Consider the following 24952-nt stretch of genomic DNA (forward strand, 5'->3'; position numbering starts at 1 on the left):
AAAATTATTTACTTCTTGCCTATTCCTAGTCCTAACCTCCAGTGGGGACCTTGCGTGTAGGACACAGTGACACAGTAAATAAGCTATAAATAATTGTTGCATAATGCATGCAAATAATGTTTGCACATAGATATGAAAATATTTGTATAGCATCTATGGGTACACACGTACAAAACAAATGCTGTGCACCTGCAAATATACAATCCGTTCCCTCTCTAAATGTCAGATAGATTGTCACTTAAATCAATCTGTCTTCTATACAAATCACGCTTCTTATTTATTCTCTAGTTTGGCCTTGGGGTTAAAGGAAGAGAAAGGTAAGAAAGAATGAAGTACAGGGAAGACTAGGGGGACTGGGGAGGCAAAGAAAGAAAGCCAGTGGAAGGGGCAGAACAGGAAACGATTCCAGGGTCCAATTAAAGCCATTCCGAAGAGGAAATCCTTCTCCCAGGCTCACAAGCTGGACTTCCTAGCAGCCAGCTAAACTTAAAGTTAGGGATTTTTTCTGCCTACCCACTTCATCGCCCCTGAGTCCCTTCTCTATGTATAACACTCAAAGGACAAGAATGAAGAAGGCGGCTCCAGAACGGCCTCCTCCCAGTGAGGCTTTACCTGATTTGAGGGTCTCAGTCCGTTCTGAGAAGACAGAGACTGTGTGTGTGATTTGGTTCCTCAGCTTCTTCAGGAACGTCTGGTTGTGGGTGGCCAGCTCAGAGAAGTTGCTCAGTTTGGAGGTGAACTGCTCGGCAGGGTAGGATGCGATCTTCTCCAGCTGTTCTGGGTTAGCCCCCTCTACGCCCATGGTAAAGACGGTCACTCCCTCCCGCCGGAGGTTGACAGCTGCCTTGGTCACGTTGTCATCTGAAGCTCTGTGGGTCACCAGCACAGCAATCTGAGGCACCCCTTGGTTCTTCCGACTGCCCCTCTGTGCACTGAAGACTTCCTTCCTCGTCTTTCTGAGGGCAGCTCCTGTGTAGGCCTGCCCTACGTGAGGGGACAGATCCTGTATGCGCTGTAAGACCTCCGTCTTGTTGACACCCATGCTCAGAGAACTGATCACCCTTGTTTCGTTGCTATAGGCCACCAGGCCAACCCTCATGCAGTTTTCCTTTATGTCAAGGGCAGAGACACTTTCCCCCAGGAATGCTTTAAGATGATCTAGGTTCTCTTGGCTGCCGTTGATGGCCATATCCAACAGGAATACCACATCGGCCACAGATGGGCCTTGGCAAGCTGTGTGGGGAGAAAGAAATGAGTCAGCAGAGTTATCACAGGAGGGTTGCACCTCTGCCGAGTGTCATAAGGCATACAGAACATACACTTGATCTCAGCTATGTAAAAGAGGTTTGATGTGATTATTTGTAAATATATATAAGATATATATATTATTTCATAAAATAACGAAGTGAGATGTAGTGTTTACCTCATAGAGTTGGCATAGATATTAAATAGATAATATGCTTATCATGGAGCTTCATAGACATAATTCATTCGATGAACACCAGCTATTAAATGTGAAACTCTTTCAGGTACTCCCTTTATTATAACTCAGCAGCTCAAACCTAAATACTGAAAGGGAATGCTAAAGGGTGCCCTTGCATTTTCAATTATTTGGGAAAGACACTAGCAGTAATGGTTCACATTTCTATCCGTTGTCACAAGGAAAGCATTCTGTATTATCAGTAGGTCATCTCAAGCGGATTTATCCAAGGGGGCAGACTGTGGAGCACACACGAGCTAATTCACAGAATCAAACAGCAGAATAAGCAATGCGGGGTTCAGGCTACCCAACTAGAAAGCAGGGGACTTCATCAGGCTCTGGCCACACGTGACTGCTTGGCACTGGGGCAGATCATACCACTTCAATTCTTAGCTCCACAATAGGGTTTGAATAACCAGAGGTTGGCTTCAGTCTTGACATTCTGCAGTTACACTGTGTGGTTCCCAAAGCTAAAGGTTTCTCCAGAACCAAATTGGTTTTCGCTGAACCAGTAATAAACCTGCAGCAAGAACAAACCCAGGGAGGTGGTGGAGAGCAACCTGGGTGGAAATGAGAAGGCACTGGAGAATTTTTAAATCCAGGACTTAACAGGCCATGAAAAACCCAAGGCCTGTGGGATCCCCCCCCCGCCACCTCTGCACCCCCCCTTTCTTTTCTTTTTTCTTTTCTTTTTTTTTTTTTTGCCACAATCTCTATATCTTCTTAAACAGCAGAGATAGAAACTACCCATTGGAAGAAAGGGGAATTCACAGGACTTTAATTCTCGTCCCACCTTGATTTTTCAAAATCATTTTGACAGTGGTCCTATACACAGAGCCTCAGTTCACTGTCCTGGTAAATCTCGTTATCAATTTGACACACTTTGAAGAACTACTGTGGGCATGTCTCTGGAGCCTTTCCTTGATTGCTAATTGATGGGAAGAGGACTCGGTCCACTGTGGGCAACACCATCCCTAGGCAAGTGCGAGTATATAAGAAAGGTAGATGAGTAAGCTAGAGGGAGCCAGCTAGCAAGCAATGTCCTACCATGGTCTCTACTTCAGTTCTTGATTGAATCTGCGTCCTAGCATCCCTCTACAATGGGCTGTTAACTTGTAAGCTAAAATAAGCCCTTTTCGCTTCCTATGTTGCTTTTGGCCAGTATCTTATCACAACAATATAAAGAAAATTACCTTAGCTCTGAAAAAAAAAAAAAGAAAGAAAATTAGGACACCCACCTTCTACAATAATGTCATCAGTCATTGCTTCCCTGTACTGAGTCACATCCTTGATGATCTGTGTCATGTTTGGGGCAAACATGCTGAGGTCTCTGGCAGTCCTGAGGTTGAAATGAAACTGAGAGGTGGCCATGGCCTTCAGGTCTTCCTCAGAAGCCTTCTGCACCCCCACAGAGATGATTTTCACCCCATCTTCCCGCAGGGCCTTCGAAGCCTCTTCTACGTCATCCTCGGACTCCGCTGAAGCCAGCACCACCAGGATTGGGGGGAACTGTTTCTTGTCTCTTCCGTTTGTGGGAGCAGAGAAATAGGTCCTGTGAGCCTCCTGCAGGGCGTTCCCAATCTTCAGGGAGCCGCCGATGAACCCGAAGTTCTTCTTGAGGTGGTTCAGCATGGGGTTCCTGTTCTTGAAGGCGCCTAGGTGGAACTCATTGTGGAGAGCATCACTGTACTGGGCCAGGGCCACACGGTACTTGTTGGCCTCTACGGGGAGGCTGCTGACTAGCTTTTGGATGAAAGTTTTCACAAGAGGAAAGGACTTCATCCCTAGGTGATCGGAACTGTCCACCAGAAAAACCACATCTGCGTACTCGGGGCCTGTAAAATCATAACATGGCAAAAAGTTTTAGAAATTTTCTGTCACGTTTAATGCCAACTACACACACACACACACACACACACACACACACACACACACACACACACACAAATAGAAAGTTTTTTCTTTGAAAAACAATTTTAGTACCTTCCTGTCAAATTGAACAGAATAGATTAACACCACATAATCTCTCAGGAAAAGAAATGTTTGTTTCTTGGTGTGAGGGCTTTAGACAGCTTCTCATTTTCATTTGAAAGCTTTGCAACAATGAACACATTTTGCAATTAGCTAACTGGGAATAGGTAAATGTATCAAAGTAAAACAGAAAAGAAAAAGGTAGTTTATTCTTTAATGGGCAATTTCCTCCTGTACTTTAGAGTTTGGGATGTGGGCACACACACACAAACATACACACATGTCTACACATCAAGACATTGAACATGTTCACTTGAATCAGATTCCTTCAGACTGGTTAGGACTATGAAACTTGAGCATCTTTTGCTGCAAGTCTCACTTAAATGATGCCTGAGGTTATCTGATTAATTTATAAAACATTACTTTTGTATTATGAAGCATTGAGCTGATGAAGCTCGAGACATCATGAATACACAGGATTGGCTTCACCTTCAGAAAAGTTATTTCTAATACATTCAGTAAGTCATATGAATGAACATCATGACTGATAAATTTATCATCTCATACATAAGATATGATGGCAGCCAAGAACTTAAGATGAGAAGTGGGATTATACTCTTAGTTTCTATTAAAGCATGTTTGATGTTGGAACACAGAAACCTTTCTGAACTTTAAACAATTTGCAAGCCGTCTAGGACAGTATACATACACATACATATGCATATGCACATGCATGTACACATGCATCTACACGAGCAACACACATATACATATTATACTACCATTATACAATCAAATATATATGAATGAATACAGTCTCCTGTATGCCAGGCTGGCTTTGAACTCTTGATCTCCTGCCATCACTTCCCAAGTGCTAGGGTTACAGGCCGGGGTTCATCACCATGCTAGGCTCTGCAATTCTATTTTTGCTTTATAGGAAATCATGGTCTAAACTAGTTTCACTTACTGACAGCTTTTTGTCTGGTCTGTGAGCTCTCAGCACTTTGTCACAAAGAAAGACAGGTAAATTGCATGTGCTTGTGTGTGCCTTATGTGAGAAAATACAGTGCTGTTGGATTATGTGACAGGAAACCTACCTGTCATCGGCTCACTCTATGATCATTATTAAGTTATTCAGTATACATGAGCCCCAGTCTCCTCTGCTTTAAAATATGGAGGTTTGATGAGCAAACACTCAGGCTATCTCCTCACTTCCGCCTTTTATCGCAAATGGTTACTAGATAAATTCCTACCAAGTCCTACCAGTTCCTGTTTTCTTCAGCTATCGCTAAGAAAGTAGCCCTGGCTTCCATCAGTCAGTCTCTGCAAGCATCTGACCAGAGCTCCAAGGGGAAATTGGTCCCTTCTCATCTTTCAAATGACCTCTTCCCCAGTAATCTGAAATTCTTGACTTGATCACAGAGCCAGAAACATTCGGGGGAAGACGGAGCAGAGGGCCAGTAGGACTTTCTTCTAAGGAAAGCCTGCTTGGTCCAAAGAACTCTGATCAGGGCAGTTTTTTTTTTTTTTTTTTTTTTTTTGGTTCTTTTTTTCGGAGCTGGGGACCAAACCCAGGGCCTTGCGCTTCCTAGGTAAGCGCTCTACCACTGAGCTAAATCCCCAGCCCCCAGGGCAGTTTGATACATGACCACCACTGACCTTTCTCCTCATGCATAAACTCCTATTATCTTGTGTAGGAAAGACATGCGGCTGATTAGCAGTGAGACAGTTCAGGTCCTTAATCATATCTAAGCCATGAAGTGCGGTGTGTGTGTATGTGTGTGTGTGTGTGTGTGTGTGCAGTGTGTGTGCGGTGTGTGCGCGGTGTGTGTGCGGTGTGTGTGTGTGTGTGCGGTGTGGGTGGTGTGTGCGGTGTGGGTGGTGTGTGTGGTGTGTGTGGTGTGTGTGGTGTGTGTGGTGTGTGTGGTGTGTGTGGTGTGGGTGTGTGGTGTGTGGTGTGTGTGGTGTGTGTGGTGTGTGTGGTGTGTGTGGTGTGGGTGTGTGGTGTGTGGTGTGTGTGGTGTGTGTGGTGTGGGTGTGTGGTGTGTGGTGTGTGTGGTGTGTGTGGTGTGTGTGGTGTGTGTGGTGTGTGTGGTGTGTGTGGTGTGTGTGGTGTGTGTGGTGTGTGTGGGTGTGGTGTGTGTGGTGTGTGTGGTGTGTGTGGTGTGTGTGGGTGTGGTGTGTGTGGTAGGTGTGTGGTGTGGTGTGGGGTGTGGGGGGGATGTGTGTGGTAGGTGTGTGGTAGGTGTGTGGTAGGTGTGTGGTAGGTGTGTGGTAGGTGTGTGGTAGGTGTGTGGTAGGTGTGTGGTAGGTGTGTGGTAGGTGTGTGGTAGGTGTGCTGTGTGTGTGGTGTGTGTGTGTGTGTGTGGTGTGGGTGTGGTGTATGTGTGGTGTGTGTGTGGTGTGGGTGTGGTGTGTAAGGTGGGATGTGTGTGTGGTGTGTGTGTGTGTGTGTGTGTGTGTGTGTGTGTGTGTGGTGGAGATCGACTCTTCTTAAAAAACCCGAAGGCTCAGAGAGACAGCAGATGATATTTGGGGGTCAAAGTCTAGTTTATCTCCACAAAACTTGTTTCAAGATCAGAATCCTGAAGGAAGCTGTAAAGCAGGGTAAATAGTGCTGGACATGAGCTGCCCCTACACCAACTGCTAAGCAGGGCTGAGGAGTGCGGGAAGGTGTTTTGAACTCCATCTCAGTGGACATGATTTACTGACCGAAGTCACTGACAGTGAGAGTTAGGAGCTCTCTCCGGGGTAGACACAGGCCTGCTTTTACAAGCAGGAGTCAATCAACCTGCAGTGGCAGGCAGCAAATCCACACAATTAGCCAAAGCAATGCTTTTAGTCAAGTCAATGAAAAACAGAGACATTCTGAACTTTCCAGTGCTCAACCCGACAGAATCTGCAAGGAAACCTGAAATAGGCTGAATTAGGGACAAAAAGATAGCTTTCTTATATTTTCTCAGTAGCCCAGAATTTCCAAAGAATGCAGGTCAACCAAAAAGAGATAAAACTTTGCCCCCACAACCTTACTAGCATTGAAATCAGGCAGGGTGAAGTAAACACCCTAACTTACAGCTTATACTCACTAGCTAGTGCATATAATAAAAATTATGAAAAGGAAGTGCTCCCGTTTCTTCTTACCAGAATCTTGGTTCGCACAAACGTGTAAACAAATCATCATCAGGAACAAAATCAGCAGCATTTTCAGGTTGCAGGCTGAAAGAGCCCCAACTTGTAGGCTGGAAGGCAAACATGGAAAATCGTGTGACTGTTATTTCCACATCAGGACTCGCACTGACAATGACAGACAAAATTATACAGTAAACTCGGTGTGATGAAGGGCACCTTGTGACAAAAGCTCAATGGCCCTCTAAACTGAGGTGCCTTGGAGGAAAGGGAGGCTCCCTTACAGGTACGCTTTCCTGGTTCTCAGACCTTGGGAAAACAGGAGACCTTGGTCAGCCAATGGAAGTGGCCAGATGCCCAGTGTTCCCCATGTTCCCCATGTTCCACAGAAATCTATCTACTCACTGCCATGACAGTGTGGAGTTCATTGCAATGAGGTCTAAGTCTGCTAGTTAGAGATACACAATGATTGCTGGTTCTTTCTTCATAATTTTGAAATAGGGTTTCACCATGTATATCAGGCTGGCCTTGAGCTCAGATCTCCCTGCCTCTGTCTCACAATGCTAAGATTACATGCACCACCATGCCCGGGTATGATTTCTCTCCTAGGTTCTTTTTAAAATTCTTGACCTTAAACTTTATTATATATTTAAAAGGATGCATATTTAAAGTAGCACACACTGAAATTAACCAGACCCAAAAGACAATACAACTCAGTGAATGTCTTTTATGCAGTTGGAGTAGACACTTGGAACAGAAGCTTTGCAGCTTCAAACTGGATTTTATCCTTTCACTGCTGAATGCATCTCATGTGCTTATCCACCATCCAACCCAAAACTCCATGACAGAATTACAACTAGAAAAACAACTAGCCTCATATCCTTTCATAACTATTGTCTGTGACATCCATTCAGTCCTTCTTTATCCCCTAATAGTTGCCTTTCTTGCTCTCTTCATGACATGTGGCACCCACGTGTCCACCATGTGTCTGCACATATACATATACCGTTGGTTAGATTCTGCACACAAGGAGAGCATGAGGTTTCTAAGACTGTGACTTTGCTTAATATGCATTCCAAGTCCATTCATTTTCCTGTGAATTTTGTGATTTCATTTTTCTATAGACCCGAATAGTATTTCTATCTGTAAATATATTTTATATACTTAATTTTTATTAACCATCCATCTGTTAATGGACAATTAGGTGGATTCTAATGATTTGCACTTTATTCTTAAAGGAGAAGAAGAGGAAGAAGAAGAGGAGGAAAAGGAGGAAGAAGAAAGGAGGGGGAGGAGGAGGAAGAAGAAGAAGGAGGAGGAGGAGAAGGAGGAGGAGGAGGAGGAGAAACAACAACTTGAGTTATGTGTTGAAGATGGACTCTCACACCTTAGAAAGGGAAATTCCTTTGTGTCCATCTGCCTGGATCCACAATGCAAGGGTCTCACAGTTTCAGCTTTACCTAAAGCATTTTCGTCTACCCTGAGTGCCTCATCATGGAGTTAGAGAGACTGTGAGATATATATTACGAGTAAACATAAGCACACAGTGGAGCTTTTTCCATCATTTCTCCACTAAGCATAAAGCAAGCTGGTCCTTTTTGAGCCACTAATTCCTATGTCCAGCTTAATTGCTACCCAAATATATATTCACCTATGGCCCCTCTACTCCACTACAAGGTTCCTCTCAAACTTAACATTTGCATAGTCAGGAAATGGACTTTTGTCTGAGGAATTCTATCCTTATTTCCCTGCCTGCTCCATCGTCCCTTTGATACTTTCCAATGTGAGACTTTGTTCCGGTCCTTTGTAAGAGTCTAGACAATTCACACTTTGGAAGCTATGCCAATGGTCAGTCATAGTCAAATGGAAATGAGTGGGGCTGGGACTGGGCTCCTAAGACGCCATTTTAGCCAAACTTTGCTGTCAAAGGAGCTAAACCTTAAAATAGAAAGCCCAAGGTAAATATTTGCACATGCATTTTCCTACTAGTATATAAGTAAATGGTGTGTGTGTGTGTGTGTGTGTGTGTGTGTGTGTGTGTGTAGAGGGGGGGGGAGGGAGAGGGAGGGGGAAGAAGAGGAGGAGAAATAAGAAGGGCATAAAACAAGCAATAGAAAAACAAGCAATAGAAATGCTCTTTGAGTGCAAGCTTGGGTTAGCAGAGCTGGGCTAGGCTGGGCTAGGCTGGGCTGTAGCTCAGGGGTGAAGAGTTTGGCCCTACCCTCAGTCCCAAGTAAAGAAATCACAGTAGGTGACGATAATGGGTTTACTTTTATTGTAACAAGATATAGACAAGCGCCCATGATTTAAATGTTGGTCTACTCCCATATATGAGTAGATTCTCTCGTGGGTATTTCGAAAATATCTCATGGCTTAAAGTTATACAAAGAAAGAGTGACAGACACTTGAAGCAATTAGCATAAAATTTAAATTCACAGCACATTTCACCTCAGTACCACAGTTATCATTCTAATGCTGATTGCCTCTCATCCTACAAACAAAAGTGGGGGTCTCTTTAATCTGTGCTCAGCTGGGTTACATCCACTCAGAATTCTAGGTCTTTGTAAATTTCTGCTGTGAAGGTTAAGAGTGTCTAGTTTACACTGCAGCTGTAAAGCCAGCTCAGTCACGCAAGCATTGGCTCCAAGGCCAGCCAGGGCATTCAGAACTTGACCAAGCGCTCTTCTTGGGGTTGTTGGAAATCAGGGTCTGCAGGTGACTTCTGCCCACACGCGCCAACTCATAATCCAGGCCATATCTACAAAGTAGATATTTTAGAGCCCAGGGGAATGTAGGAACAGCTTTGGCAACATTAAGATAAATGTCATCTATGTTTTATTTCTAAATGAGGCATGCAGGACTTATCAGTTCTAGGCACTGGCTTTCCTTCTCTTCAGAAGTGAGTGAGTACATTATCAGCTGCTTTACTGGAAGAAGCACTGGGTCTTTGCCAAGATGTTAAAGATAAGAGCTGTCTATTTATTAACCCTTAATGGTGCTACCATTCCCACCCAACTCAAAAGGAAGAAAGGGAAATGTTCTCCGTGAGCCTTAGGTCTATAGTTAAGATGCTGCAGGCCAAGTCCCCATCCACATGTTGGGGATAAGCAGATGAATACAAACTCGGTGACCATAAAGGACACAGCCCATGCAAGCGAGGTTAACAGGTAACATCACACTTCCCAGAATCTCATAAAGATGATCACACTGAAGCAAGGCTATCAAGTGACCTGTCACTTTGCAAAATCGACACTTTTCTGTGTTGAGGTGTTTGGCAGAGAGGAGAGAATTTAAAAAAGTACAAAACTTTGTGACTGAGGCTCTGCTCCTATCTAAATTGTTTAATGATGTGGGGCAATGCCACCCCCTTCCCAAAGTCCCTAATCCAAAGCACAGGTCTATAGTCTCTTCCATCCAGAAGGTCTGCAATGTAGTATTCCTTGGTCTAATCCCTATAGTCCAACAAAGAAAAACAAAAGGCCAAAAACAGTGGCAGGCCTGGTAGTGTAGGCCAATGTCTTAGTTAGGGTTTTACTGCTGTGAACAGACACCATGACCAAGGCAACTCTTAGAAGGACAACATTTCATTGGGGATGGCTTACAGGTTCAGAGGTTCAGTTTAATATCATCAATGCGGGAACATGGCAGCATCCAGACAGGCATGGTGCTGGAGGAGCTGAGAGTTCTACATCTTCTTCTGAAGGCTGCTAGCAGAATACTGACTTCCAGGCAGCTAGGATGAGGGTCTTAAAGCCCAGATCCACAGTGACACACCTACTCCAACAAGGTCACACCTTCTAATAGTGCCATTCCCAGAGCCGAGTATATATAAACCGTCATAGCCAATAAACTCAGCCCCCTGGCACTCAGTGACTGAACGATCCCAAGTTCAAGGCCTGCCTAGACTACAGAGTATGCTTATGGTCAGCCAGGGCAACTTAACAAGAAACTTGTATCAAAAGCAAATTGAAGAGCTGGGAGATTAGGGATGTGGTAGAATATTTCCCTAGAATATGCCTGCACCGCAACAAACACATTGACTGAGAGTCAGGCAGACAGCATCAATGATAACAAACCTGCAGGAATCCTTTAGGGCTTAACTGTGTGAAGCACAGGGGGATGACTCTTCAAGATACAAATCTACTGGGTAGAATTTGAAAACTTAGAAACTGGAAACCCAGGGGTTCAAGAGAAGCAGGAGCACAAAACATTCAGACCAGAAATCAGTAAACTAAAAAAACGATTTAAAAATTTAGTTGAGCTCTGAAGAGACAAATCTCAGAGGACTGGTCAGTAAAAAACAAAAACAAAAACAACAAACAACAAACAAATAAACAAAACCAACCCCTCCCCCAAAACAGTTATTTTCTTCATCATAAGGTCTTTTCTTAAGAAAAACCATTTAACCTGCTAGGATTTTTTTTCCCCAAGCCTAATCATCAGGGGAAAAGGAAATATCCAATCTTGGTTCCATATGCCTTCTGTGTGTTAGCCATCCACGTGAAAGCCAGTAAGGACCCAACACTGCCCGCTCCTCCCTAAGGAGGTAGGGCTGAGGAATCAGGTTAAATTTACTATCTGGAGGCTCAGGCTCTCTCCGAGTCAAATCATAGAACCACAGAGTATCCTCTCCTGTCCCATCAACCACCAAATTACTGAATGCATGCTTACAGAAATTAATTTTACCCAGTGCCTCATCTCCAACTACCAAGAAAACATCACAAATCAAAACAATAAGGTCAAAATCACAACTAGAAGAGACTCAACAAGCTTTTGAAGCAGACCCAGATACAACTGGGGTGGTGCGGTGAGCCCAGGAATTGGAAAGTGTAGATAGCAGAGAAGAAAAGCTGAGCAGTGCATCAGACTCTTCCACTCCAGGGAAGGGCCAGGGTATCTGCTGGGAAACAGAACGTTTCGTCGGAAACAGAACACTGGGTCGATCTTATTAGACTGGTCCTGGGGGAGGAGAGAATCTCTGAGCATGCAGTTATCTCCGTGAAACCCCCCCAAACTGAAAAAGCAAAATGATGAGAGGAAAAGAAAAAGAGGATGGGGAGGAAGAGGAGGCCCAAGAACTACATGACTACAGAGGGGGAAACACCAGAACGAGGAACAGAAAACTAAAGTAATGTGAGAATGATCCCTTAGATCAGTGACAGCATTTAAATAAGAGGCACAGAAAAAATACCAAGCAGAATGAATGCCAAACACCACACTAGAACAATATTTCTTCAATTTCAGAAAAACCAAAGATAAAGTGAGAGATAGGGTTCTAAACTAGCTCAAAACTCAGCAACAGGCTCTGACTCAGGAAGACAGATGGTTAAAAATGCAGGAAGACTGGTGCAGACTCACTGACCCTCCGCTTGTCACCGGACATGAGTAAATGAGTAACCGGTTCTGTTCTGCCCGTGCTGTTTGTTCAAGCCCCCATTGTGTCCTGCAGAGAGTATTCCAGGAAACTGGGCTGAAGCCTAACCAGATGTGTTTCAGATGCAGATGCCTCGTCAACTCTGACAAACATTTACCCTAAAGGACAGGAATCAAGATCTGTTCTCAGGAGAATGCTTGACCTTTCCCCTGACTTAAAACCCTGGAGTCTTAACAATCCTGTGACTTTGAGAGTTTCCCCTTGTGACATTTTTGGTATTTCCTTTTGACATCCCCTCATCTCCTGGGGCTTATGACTTCTTCCTTTAAAAAGCCCTTCTCCCAGCCACTCAGGGTCGACACCTCTGTCTCCTGCGTGGGATATGTGTCGGCCCGGAGATCTCCGTAATACACCTCGCCTTTGCTTATTACATCAAGATGGTCTCTCTGTGTCTGGGGTCCACGACTTCCCGAGACTTAAGTAAGGGTCTCCCTTTGGGGATCTTTCAAAAGAAAATAGCTTGAGAGAAACCTAAGGGGTAATTTTTCTTCACCCATAAAGGAAGAAAGATTAAAACACACCTGAAACTTTGCAAACCATGTGCCTTAGTTTGAGTTACCATTGCTGTAATGAAACACCACGACCAAAGAAACTTGGGAAGGAAAGGTTTTATTTGACTTACACTTTCATATTGCTATTCATCACTGAAGGAAGTCAGGACAAGAACTCAAGCAAGATAGGAACCTGGAGGCAGGAGCTGATGCAGTGGCTATGGAGGGGTGCTGCTTACTGGTTTGTTCCCCGAGGCTTGCTCAGCCTGCTTTGTTATAGAACCCAGGACCACCAACCCAGGGGCAGCCACACCCACAATGGGCTGGGCCCTCCCTGATCAATCACTAATTAAGAAAATACCCTACGGTCTTGCCATCTATTATGCAGGCATTTTCTTTTCTTTTTTTTTTTTTTTTTTGGTTCTTTTTTTCCGGAGCTGGGGACCGAACCCAGGGCCTTGCGCTTCCTAGGCAAGCGCTCTACCACTGAGCTAAATCCCCAGCCCAGGCATTTTCTTTAATTAAGGCTTTCTCCTCTCAGGTGACTTAAAACTAGCTAGTACATCACAGGAGCAAGACTAGAGCGAGGAAAATATCTCAAGAGCTGAGAGGATATTCCATTCTGCAACACTGAGCTTCAAAGATGAAGAAGTGGGCCAGAGAGATGGGTGGGTGGGTAAGAGTTCTCGATGCACAAACATGGTAAATCTTAGCACTAAGCAAAACCCTTTCTCCTTATTAAAAAGAAAAAGTGAAGAAGGTGTGGAAAAGACATAACAAGAAAAGGATCAGCTCTTATATAAATGGTTTAGGGAAATGGACCATCCACGTGGTAAACAATGAAATTGGACCCTTTAACCCACACTACACACAAAAATCAACTAGAAATTATTAGCTCTAAATAGCAGACCTGAAGCCACAAAGCTAGAAGAAAACACAGGGGGAAGTTATCGTGATTGTGACCTTGGTAATGGCATTTGGCAACAACATCAAAGTTCAGCCTTCAAAAGCAAAAACAAATTAATTGAGTGCACAGAACTGAAGCAGCAGCCAGCAGAATGCAGAGACAGCTTTCAGAGAGAGAGGGGGGGGGGGAGTATTTGCCAACTACATATCTGTAAGGTGTTGAGAAAAATAACAAACTCATAGCTCACTATCTGAGAGCCTAGAGACTGCTGGTTAACAGCAGAGCAGGCAACATGGCTGTCAAATGGGCCAAGTGAACCCAAGTACCAGATAGATATTTCTCCAGGTAATAAAAATGGCCACCAGGTATGTGATTTAAAACAACAACAACAACAACAACAACTACTACTACTACTACTACTACTACTACTACTACTACTACTACTACAAAAACCCATCACCAATCTTCAGGAAAATGGAAATCCGAACTCAAGGAGATGTCACCTCACACCTGTTAGGGTGGCTGTCACCAAAATAAGAAATGAGTGATGGTCAGGGTGAAAAAGAAACCATATACGAGGCTGGTGGGAACACACATCTGTACAGCCATTGTGGAAAACAGCACAGGGCCCCCAAGGAAGTTAAACATAGAACCCCAGCAATGCCTCTTTGGGGAATACACCCAAGGGAGTGAGAGCACCCCCTGGGCACCTCTTCCTGCCTGTGCTCACTGCGGCATTATTCATTACAGTGTAAGATATGGAGCAACTTAGGCAGCTGTCGAGGGGTGGTTTTCTTTAAGTGTGATGGATTTACATATAACGTTTTATGTGCGGGAAAACTAATTACCTTTTAAGAGGAAGGGGGCGCTTCTGTCATTGGGTGATGATGTTAAAAGAAATGAGCCAGACACAGAAAGAAAGGCCGCACGGTCTTCCTTATAGGAGGAATCTTAAAACAAAACAAGGGGAAAGAGGAAGAGGAGGAAGAGGAGGGTTGCTGGGGAAGAAGAGGAAATAATGTGTGTGGACTAGAAATCCACACATGCGCAGAATGGGTAAGTCTAGATGTTCAGTGTACAACTATGGCTAACACACTCAGGAGTTTCTACCTTCTTGACACACATAATGGTTAACCTTGTAAGACGGTAGGTGTCTTAATTATCAATCATTTCTCTCTGTATGAAAACAAACAACAGTTTCTCAGACAAGAAGTGAAGGAAGGAATTTGTTGGTGGTGGTAAAGGATTAGTTGTCAGTTCCCACTTTGAAGAAATAGTAAGAGAATTTCTGCTTAGGACAGCTGGTAAACGGCATAGTTCCCTTCTACACAAAGGAAAAGCGAGCACTAGAGCACTGCTCGGACAGATGGCAGTTTGCTCAAAGTAATAATGATAAATTTGATTCCATCTACTCAGATATGTTTGTGTATTTATGTAAGTAAAAATGGGCAATGGTAGTGTTAAAATAGATGTAGACAGGAATTAGAAGGGGTTGGGGATTTAGCTCAGTGGTAGAGCGCTTGCCTAGCAAGCGCAAGGCCCTGGGTTCAGTCTCCAGCTCCGGGGGGGAAAAAAAAAAAGAAAGGAATTAGGATTACTTTGTTTTTATAAGGCCTTTCATTACTTATGAAGCAGTAGAGTGATACCCGAAAGTGATTTGGGTCGGTTGTAAATAAATTTTACAAACTTTAGGGTAACCACTAAAAATGGTTAAAGAAAAAGTAAAACTGTCCACTCATTGTGATGGCACATGAAAACACACACACACACACACACACACACACACACACACACACACACAAATGAATACAATTTTTTAAAAGTCGATTTGAGAATATAAAATGCTGGCCATTTTTCCTTGCCTTTGAAAGTTTCATCAAAAACACTGGAATCTCAATGAGGAAATCAGAAAAAGCCATTAAAAACAGGAAAAAGTGAATATATGAACAGTAAAAGCTGTGTACACCCAGATAATTATAAAACTCTCATCCAAACTTTCCTCATGGCGTCTTTAGCCGCGTTCTCCAGGTATCTGCTGAGGTGTGCATGGGGCATGTGCTGTGTAGTCACGTGAGACCACTCAAGATTCAGAAACAGCGCTGTGTCAGAGGATTAGAGACAGCCTCACAACGTAAGTCTATGGCAGGCGCCTTTTGCTTAGTTGAGTTCATGTAAAAGTCACTTTGTGGACATTCCCGTTACATAGTAAAATCAGTTATTTGTGCGCATGGAGGGAGGTACACTAGGCACTGTCACAAAGGTGTTGGTCAAAGGACAGCTGGGGGCAGTTGGTCCTCCCCTCCTGCCATGTGGAGCCTGGCGATTGAACATCAGGAAGTGCCTTTACCTGCTAAACCATCTTGGGAACCTCAGACCAATTAAAAAATAACCATTTCAGCATGTGGATAGCCATATTTCTTTGAGATAATTTTTCCTCATCCTAATGTGAAATATATATCCAGGGAAAAGTGTAGAATTTATTTGTAGAGTTTAAGAAAGGGAAAGTCACAAGTGTTCACCAGGATGAAGAGCTTGCCCCTCAGAAGCTTCCATGAGGCCTCCGCTCTCTCCAAGCGTCTCCCTTTTCAGTTAGAACCACCGGAAATTTTGCTAATCAATTTTAAAAATCACTTTGTGCTTGTACTTTGAAACAGCATACATTAATGCTGTCTGATCATTGACATCTTGATCTTTATTTTATTTTAGGGAAATCTCAAGATTACAGAAATGTTGCAAGATAAAGCAATGAAGCACATGTGTGTGTCCATGTGCAGGTATGCATGTGTGCAGGTATGCATGTGTGCAGGTATGCATGTGTGCAGGTATGCAGGTGTGCAGGTATGCAGGTGTGCATGTGTGCATGTGGAGGCCGGAAGTCAACATCAACAGTGGGTGTCTTCCTCCATGGCACTCCACTTTGTGTCTGTCACTGAACTTGAAGTTTACTCACTGACTAGACTGGCTGCCCAGCAGGCCTAGGCATCCCTCTCCCTTCTCCTGCCTCTCTCCCCACTCCCTTCTTTCTCCCCCCTTTCCCCTTTCTCCTCCTCTCCCCCTATCTTCCCTCTCCCACCTATGCCCCCTCTCCCCTCTCTCTTCCCCCTCTCAGTCCTGGGATTAATGCTTGAATCACTGGTTCCTGGCTTTTACATGGGTTCTGGGGATCAGAACTCAGGTCTTCATGCTTTTATATTAAGCACTTCCATCTCTCCAATCCAATACAGAACTGCATATTCTTCGTCTGGAGATCCAGCTGTTTGTATTTTCTCTGTCTCAGTAGGTGGAGAGAGGAATGTATGTAAATCATGTAAAAATCTACTAAGCTTTGGTCTTCAACTGTAAATGAACAGGCTTATGAGGTGCGTGCTATTTTACACCCTTTTTGATTGTTATGAGTTTTGGGATTGATTTCTATTACAAATGCTGCGATTGCCCATTTTACAATATTGCATGTTAGACTCTGTATTTACACCAAATAGCTTGTTAATACTCTTCTGTGATGACAGTTATTTGCATCTGCTTGATTCCTTTCTATTGTAAACACTAGTCTGTGCCTAGTTGTACAAGCCTCTTTGTTTATCTGTTAGGTACATGTCTAGCAGTGGTTGAGGGAGTCTGGGGTAGGTGTCATCAGGTTTATGATAGACCGTCAAGCTTGGTTCCTGAAAGGCGCTGTTCTCCCTCCCCGCATCCAGACTCGAGAGTCTCAATGCTCTGAATCCTGTCTGATGCCTACCAGGATTTTGAAGGTTATAACAATTAGGGAGGCAACAGTAGCTCTTTGCCTATCGATTTACATTTTCATAACGTTCATCTGATCAGTTTCTATATCCATTGGATCTTTGGATTCTGGAGATAGAGGATGCTGATGAATCATTTTTAATCAAGTATAATGATATATTAGAAATGCATATCAAAAGACCATACATGGTCTGACCCTGGGCTCCAACTGCATAGGTAGCAATGAATAGCCTAGTAAGAGCACCAGTGGAAGGGGAAGCCCTTGGTCCTGCTAAGACTGAACCCCCAGTGAACATGATTGTTGGGGGGGAGGGCGGTAATGGGGGGAGGATGGGGAGGGGAACACCCATATAGAAGGGGAGGGGGAAAGGGTTGGGGGGATGTTTGCCTGGAAACCGGGAAAGGTAATAAATAACAAATGAAATGTAAATAAGAAATACCCAATTTAATAAAGATGGAGAAAAAAAGAAATGCATATCGAAATCACACAAAAGTGTAATATCCAGTTACTTTAAAATAGAAGAAAGTCACACGGTCATCCCAGTGCTTTCAGGAATGTTAACGGGAATAAAGCAGGAAGTACTCAAGGAAAAAGAAGACTCCTAGCTGGCAATGAAAGTACTTACATCAAGACTCGGTCATTTGCTTCAGTGTTTGCACCAATCTGAATAGAAACTCTCAACCTGCCCCTGCATGCTACAACAACTTCAGTCACAACTGCAGTGTCTGGTAAAGGAACAATGAAACTGGGGCCCTTCAGGTAAGGGAACATTATTCACCACAAAAAAAACAAACAAGTAATCGAGTGATGAAAAGTCACAGAGAAAACTAATGCTCATTTCTAACAAGAAAAAAGCCCACTTGAAAGGCACCATAGTGTGCTGTACTAACTGTATGATATTCTGGGAAATTATGCAGATGATTGAAGGGTCAGGGGCCGCCAGGGAGGACCAGTGTAGTGTCTTAGGATTGAATTTTGTGATATTGTGATAGAAAGCAAATGTCACTCTAAATTTGGCTAGACCCATGGCATGTATAACCCAAGAGTGAGTCCTAGTGTAGACTATGGATATTGAGTGATGATGTGCCATTGTAGCTGGACTCAGTCAGAACAAACACTCTGAAGAGATACTGAGAATGGACTATACATGAACCAGAAAGATCTTCAGGAGACCTCTGTACCCTCAGCTCAACTTGATGGGATTCTAAACTGCCTTGAAACATACTTTTCTTTTAAGCAGAGGGATAATAAACAAAGTCAGGAGGAGTGGATATAGAAGAGGAGTGGATCTATAGGTGTGGTCTAGGAGGATGGGAGAAAGAGGGAACTCATCCTTAAAATCCCCGCTTTAGTGAGTAGATGTTTGTGGCTTATTAATAAGCAGCATCTTAGAAGGACCCATGGGGATGAAGTTCAATCCAATTCTGTATATCTAAGATTCAATAAATGTATGTAGATACAATATACACATTGAGAAGTTAAATATTGTTAGAACAAAGAACAAGTCCAGTGGTGAAGCCAATGTCTGCCTGAATGTGAAGTTTGAAGGCCCTGAAACGGCACAGCATTAGCTGAAAAGCAACAGCAAAGCAGGGAGCAGGTTTTGACCCAGATGACATTTTTATTCTTGTCACTGTTCTGTTTACAATGGGACAATTTCTAAGTGATCAAGAAATGATGCTGGCTGAGAACATCCCAAAGAGAAACCTGACTCCCAAGTTTTCCCTGCATGTTTCCTAACCTCAGGGCAACCTCGAGGCAACCTCGGGGCAACCTCAGGGCACGCGCCCGCGCGCACACACACACTCACACACACACTCACACTCACACACAGGCACACACACATATGTGAGCACACACACAGGCACACACACACATGCACGTCTGGGTTCAACACTTTGCCCCTCTCCTGGTCTTTTCCTGGCCACCGTTTCCCTGGATCCATACAGCATGCATGTGAAGCTCATAGGAATTTCCAGTCCTTCTGACAAAGGAGCACCCTAAGCTTGTCAGGGCTGAGGGCCTCCAGCCCAATGCTTTCTCTACTGTGCCATTGCTGCCTGCCAGGCAGAGCTCAGTCTGATGCTGTACTCTGTAGACAAAGGAATGTGTTAACTAATGTGTTTGAAAGCCCTGGGTGATCTATGCTTGCAGCCAGTGTCTTTTACTTCAAATTGTTTCTTTGTCTTCTGCATCAATGAAGGGGAACCGAGTGAGGCCATCTCTCTGCCCACAGCTGACCCAGTGAAGTATGAGGGAGGTGATGATCTCCAACTTGCTTTCTTCTGCATTACCCAATGGAGAAAAGCCAAACCAATACAATTTACAATTTCCAACCATGACATCAGCTATAGTCTGAAATCTGTTCAACAAAATCCAGGAGGACCAGAGAAGTAATAAAAGACACTGACTGCTGATATAAATATTTATTAACTGTGGCTAAATCAAAAGCATGACTGGGTTAGTACAGTAGGAAATAAGGTCAAGGTTAACTCATCCTGTTTACCAGCTCAGCAATGAAGCACAAAATAGACCTTCACCAAATACCCGCTAATTGATGACTTTGTAAGGTCTTCAAATTCAGAAAAGAGAAATACCACTGAAAAGAATCCCACAGAGAGAAACCTCATAAGGCTGATGTGGGCTTTCTTCCTCAGCTGATGCATTGAGTAGTATCAGTCATAATAAGTTGGGACCCAAGGACAATATCTTTCAACCTTGCATTGAGCAAAGCTAGCATGGGATGATGCTTAAGATCCCTTGGCTGGAGTAACCATAATGGGTGGGACCACTCCTGAACGAGCAAAACCAGGGATATAGTTCAGCTGGTGGAGTGCTTGCCTAGAAAGCACAAGATCTTGGGTGTGAGCTACAGGATCCTGCAAAACCCGGCATCATTACGCCTGGGATCTTGGAACTTGGGAGGCAGAGACAGGAGGATCCATCGTGAAAGGTCATCCTCAGTTAGACAGTGGTTCTCAACCTTCCCGATGCTGCCACCCTTTAATACAGTTCCTCATGTTGTGTAAACCCCCCCAACCATAAAATAATTTCCGTTGCTACTGCATATTGCTATTTTGCTACTGTTATGAATTATACTGCAAATATCTGATATGCGACCCCTGGGAAAGGGTCATCTGACCCCCAAGGGAACGCAACCCACAACTTGAGAACGTGTTAGATAGAGATTTCTAGGCCATCATGGCCTGCATGAGAAAATAATCAATGATAGAGAGAAAAGGAAATGAAAAGAACAGCTAACATTCGATAGTTATGTGACGGACATTGTTCTAGGGACTACACAATTCTCAACAACCCAATGGTATTAAAAATTATCTAACCTATCTTACAGACGAAGGTTGAGTAGCTTGCCGGAAGCCATGTTGCTATCAATGGTTTCCCCTTAGTCATTCAAACGGAGCATCTCTTATTTGCCTATGCTGCAGGAACCAGGAGACCTACAATCTAATTCTGAGCTGTAGCAAACACACAGTAATGATTAACTACTAAAGTCTTCATAGCCAAAAGCACTGGCTTCTCATTGACTAGTATCCCTTTCATCACGATGCCCAGGTAGCAACTGGGAGGTAATCACTAAGTTATCTCTTCTTTCCCATGCTCCTGAGTTTTGCTGTTGGTTTTAGTTTTTAGAAAATTGGGCTAGGATTCAGTCATTTCTCAACACATTTAATACGCCCATCCTAATCTAAGACATCATTCATTCACCTGAATTTTAGCAAAATAAGCCTGGATTCCTTGTTCTACTCTTGGTCAACTATAGGTTATTCTAGAATGCCTTATCATAAAATGCCTTAAAAAAAGAAACCCATCCCACACACACTTAAATTCATTAGCTTGTCTGTCCTTCCCTCACAGGATCCGAGTCCTTCAGAGTCTCCATGCCTTCTACTTCACTTCCCTCCACTAACAGGTCTTCCCTAGAGGGACCTGTGGCTAGCACCCTGTTGTGATCTGAACATGAGAGTCCCGTTGGCATGTGTGTTTGAACACTTGGTCCCCAGCTGATGGTGCTTTGTGAGGAAGTAGGTCACTGTGGATATGCCTTGACACTGCATAGCCCAGCCACACTTCCTGCAACTTCCTGCTTTCCGGGTGCGGATGCCAGGTGATCAGCCAGCCTCCTGCATCAACGCCCACATCTGTTCTGCCTCCTGCCCTGTCTTCCCCACTACTTACTATGTCTTTCCTACCAACATGGACTCTATCCCTTTGAAGCTAGGAGCCAAAATAAACTGTTCCTTCCTTAAGCTGCTTCCATTGGGTATTTTATCACAGCCACTGAAAAGCAGCTAAACATCTCCACGGAGAAGAACTCCCCGGTTCTTGTCTCCCACTCGGCCACCATCACTGTCCTACTTCTCTTTAGAGAACATGTCTTCATCTGAGAGGCTACAGGGCAACGTGTTTCCTCATTTATGTCCTTGCTCACTTGTCGCATCAGGTGATGGGCATGGCTTCGCATCCCTACAATCCCAACGCTCAGGAGGCTGAGGCAGGAGAGGGGTCAGAGGCTAGTAGCCAGCTAGGGCTGTAGGGTGGGTTCCAGGGAAGCCTGAACTACCAAATGAGAGTCTACAAAAACAAACAAACAAAACAGCAGCAAAAGCAAAGAACAAGACGGTGACCTGATCAGATGGCTCAGTGGCTGAAAGCACAAGGCTGATGGGTGGCCTGAGTTTAGTCCCTGTAACCCACAGTCCAGGAGTTACTATTGCTGCAAGGAAACACCACAGCAGGAGAGTGCTGACTCCTGAGTTGTCCTGTGATTTCCACATGCATCCTGTGTCAGGCACATGCATGTCTGTATTCATACACACACACACACACACACCACGCCACACATACACACACACCACACCCATTACACACACATCACACACACACACACGCACCATCACACACACACGCACCATCACACACACACGCACCATCACACACACACGCACCATCACACACACACGCACCATCACACACACACGCACCATCACACACACACCCCATACATACACACACACACCACACACACCACACACACAGACACACGCACACAGACACACGCACACAGACACACGCACACAGACACACGCACACAGACACACGCATACCACACACACCACACACACCACACACACCACACACACCACACACACCACACACACCACACACACCACACACACGCACACACCACACACACGCACACACCACACACACGCACACACACCACACACACGCACACACACCACACACCACACACACACCACACACCACACACACACCACACACCACACACACACCACACACCACACACACACCACACACACCACACACACCACACACACCACACACACCACACACACGCACACACCACACACACGCACACACCACACACACGCACACACACCACACACACGCACACACACCACACACCACACACACACCACACACCACACACACACCACACACCACACACACACCACACACCACACACACACCACACACCACACACACACCACACACACACCACACACACACACACCACACACACACACATTATACATTAAAAATATTCTTAAATTATTTGTAAGAAGAAAAGAAGCCACTCTTCAGAGACGTCTTTGGATACCTGAGAATCTCTCATATGTTTGAGAACAACCACCACTGACGTGATACCAGGGCAAATAGGAAAAACCTATGAAAGCAAGGACCCCTGGAAGAGGAGGCAGAAGGCAACACAAAGAGATGTAGCACACAGGCACAAGGCAAGAGGACCCTCTGAATGCAGCTGAAAATACATGAAAGGTGCTTAAAGGGGCGGTGAAAGGGAAGCATAGCAATCATACATGGCAATAGCCACAGGACAGAAAACTACTGGAACCCAAAGGATATACAACAGAGTTTGAAAGCAAACATCAAAACACCGACCCGTGCAAAGTACATCCACTGGAACTAGATTGAGTGTGATCAATATCCTGCTTCCTATAGGAAGTTTAAAGCCAACAACTGGGTTCCCAGAGGACAGCAAAGATAGAATTTTATAATTATCTATCACAGAGGGAACAGTGTGGAGAGAGAGCTGGTATGGGTCTAATGGAAATTCTGGGGAAGATAGAAGAAAGAGGAGGTGACTTTTGAAGAGGTTGTGGGTGGGAATGTTTTAGAATTGAAAGTACAAATTGTCATGGCTGGAGAGAAGGCTCAGCCGTTAAGGGCTGGGCACACAACCAAAATGTCAAGAAAATACAAATGGTTCTGAGGTGGTAAAATATATCAACAATGAAGGGGATATGCTGTGCAGACGTTCACATTGATAAATGTCAGAATAATTAAGTATCTTCTGTCATAGGAAAAATTTTATATTGAGATCATTTATAATTAGAAACAAATGTAAAAAAAATTACCGATTAGAAATAAACTGAGGGGGGTTGGGGATTTAGCTCAGTGGTAGAGCGCTTGCCTAGGAAGCGCAAGGCCCTGGGTTCGGTCCCCAGCTCCGAAAAAAAGAACCAAGAAAAAAAAAAAAGAAATAAACTGAGGCAGGATAGACTGAAAGGCTGTGACATGAGAAGAGATCCCCCGCCCTGGAGCCTGGTACAAATTCTTGCCAGCAATGAAGCAAGACTCTCACCAAATCAAGAACTGCTACTGACCACCCCCCCTCCCTCTCTCTTCAGAGTCATAAACCTGTGGCTTTCTAGGAATCTCACTAGAAACCCCATTTATTTACAAGGAAAGGACCCAAACGAAACTCCTTGTGCAATCCTCCTGGTTCCCAGGTTGAAGCTATGAGATCATCCATGCGAAGCTTGTGTGCGCGAAGCCACCTCCTGTCTCAGCTCACACAAACAAGAAGCGGGAGGCAGGCAGGGTCCTCTGCAGTGTTTCCAGATCTAACTTAAAAGCCAACGAATGCTGTCTATGGCTAATGTCATGACAATCAGCAGTGGCTCTTCTGAGGAGCCCACGTCCACACTGAGGTTTGCCTTATGCTCTGCAAATCCATTTTAGCAGAGGCCACGCCCATGCTCCCAATGCTTCTTCAATTCTTTACAAGTTCCTTCTTTCTATAAAACTGTAGCTCCACTCCACACTGGCCAGCCCTGGGATTCTTTCCTGTCTTGAAGCCAGGAAACTAAACTTGGCTAGAGTCAGGATCCCTAAAAGGGGTTGCTGGATCTGACAACCTAAAACTGACAGAAACTGCTTCTGGAGTTTTAGCTAAAAGACTACTAAAGGATACATTTGAGTGAGAAGAAAATTAAAACCAGTAAGAAGAACGGGACGTAGGAAACAGTAGAAAAGGAAACTTGACAGCAGAGCGATGAACCTAAGACACAGTTGGAACAGTCTAAGAACTAACTGGGAAAAAAATTAAAACGTGGGGTGCTTTAAAACAAGGGAGAAAGCAATTAAGAAAAACAACTTTGGAGTTTGTCTATTTTTCGAGGGATGCCTAAATGCCAAGGTTAAGTTGTGATAACGTCACAGGAGAGACATTCGAAAGGCAACAATTTAAAAGGTATCCCCCCGCCACACACATACACACAAAGTATTGTCTTGGGAAGAAATTCTCAAGAAGGAAACAGCATAGACCAAAAAGGAGAAGTATAGTTATCAGAATATACATCAAAATATATGAAGTATTTTGGCAAACCTATAGCCACCAGTCCCAACATACATGGTCGACAGTTAGGAGCATGAAATTCACAGTTAAAAATGGTGTAAGTGACAAGTAGGCACAGGAATGGTCCAACTCCTAGCAGCTAAGAGGGAAATGTGTAAT

General features: G+C 44.2%; 2 protein-coding genes across 5 annotated transcripts in view; one reads left to right on the forward strand and one right to left on the reverse strand.

Annotated features, from left to right (window-relative positions):
• Window positions 1–24952, forward strand: part of Rpl29 (ribosomal protein L29) — an 893235-nt gene that overhangs the window by 232138 nt on the left and 636145 nt on the right. The gene's annotated exons all lie outside the window — the stretch shown is intronic.
• The window catches only part of Col6a6 (collagen type VI alpha 6 chain), a 155329-nt gene that overhangs the window by 91748 nt on the left and 38629 nt on the right, over window positions 1–24952 (reverse strand). For all 3 annotated transcript variants that reach the window (XM_039082609.2, XM_039082610.2, XM_063266454.1), the window contains exons 2-4: window positions 6593–6690; window positions 2719–3315; window positions 613–1233 (exon numbers count right to left, since the gene is read on the reverse strand). In XM_039082609.2, the coding sequence (XP_038938537.1) occupies window positions 613–1233; window positions 2719–3315; window positions 6593–6653 (1279 nt within the window). In that variant the 5' untranslated portion in view covers window positions 6654–6690. The remainder of the gene's footprint in view (window positions 1–612; window positions 1234–2718; window positions 3316–6592; window positions 6691–24952) is intronic.

The sequence above is a fragment of the Rattus norvegicus genome, chromosome 8, assembly GCF_036323735.1.
Source record: "Rattus norvegicus strain BN/NHsdMcwi chromosome 8, GRCr8, whole genome shotgun sequence".
Taxonomy (NCBI): domain Eukaryota; kingdom Metazoa; phylum Chordata; class Mammalia; order Rodentia; family Muridae; genus Rattus; species Rattus norvegicus.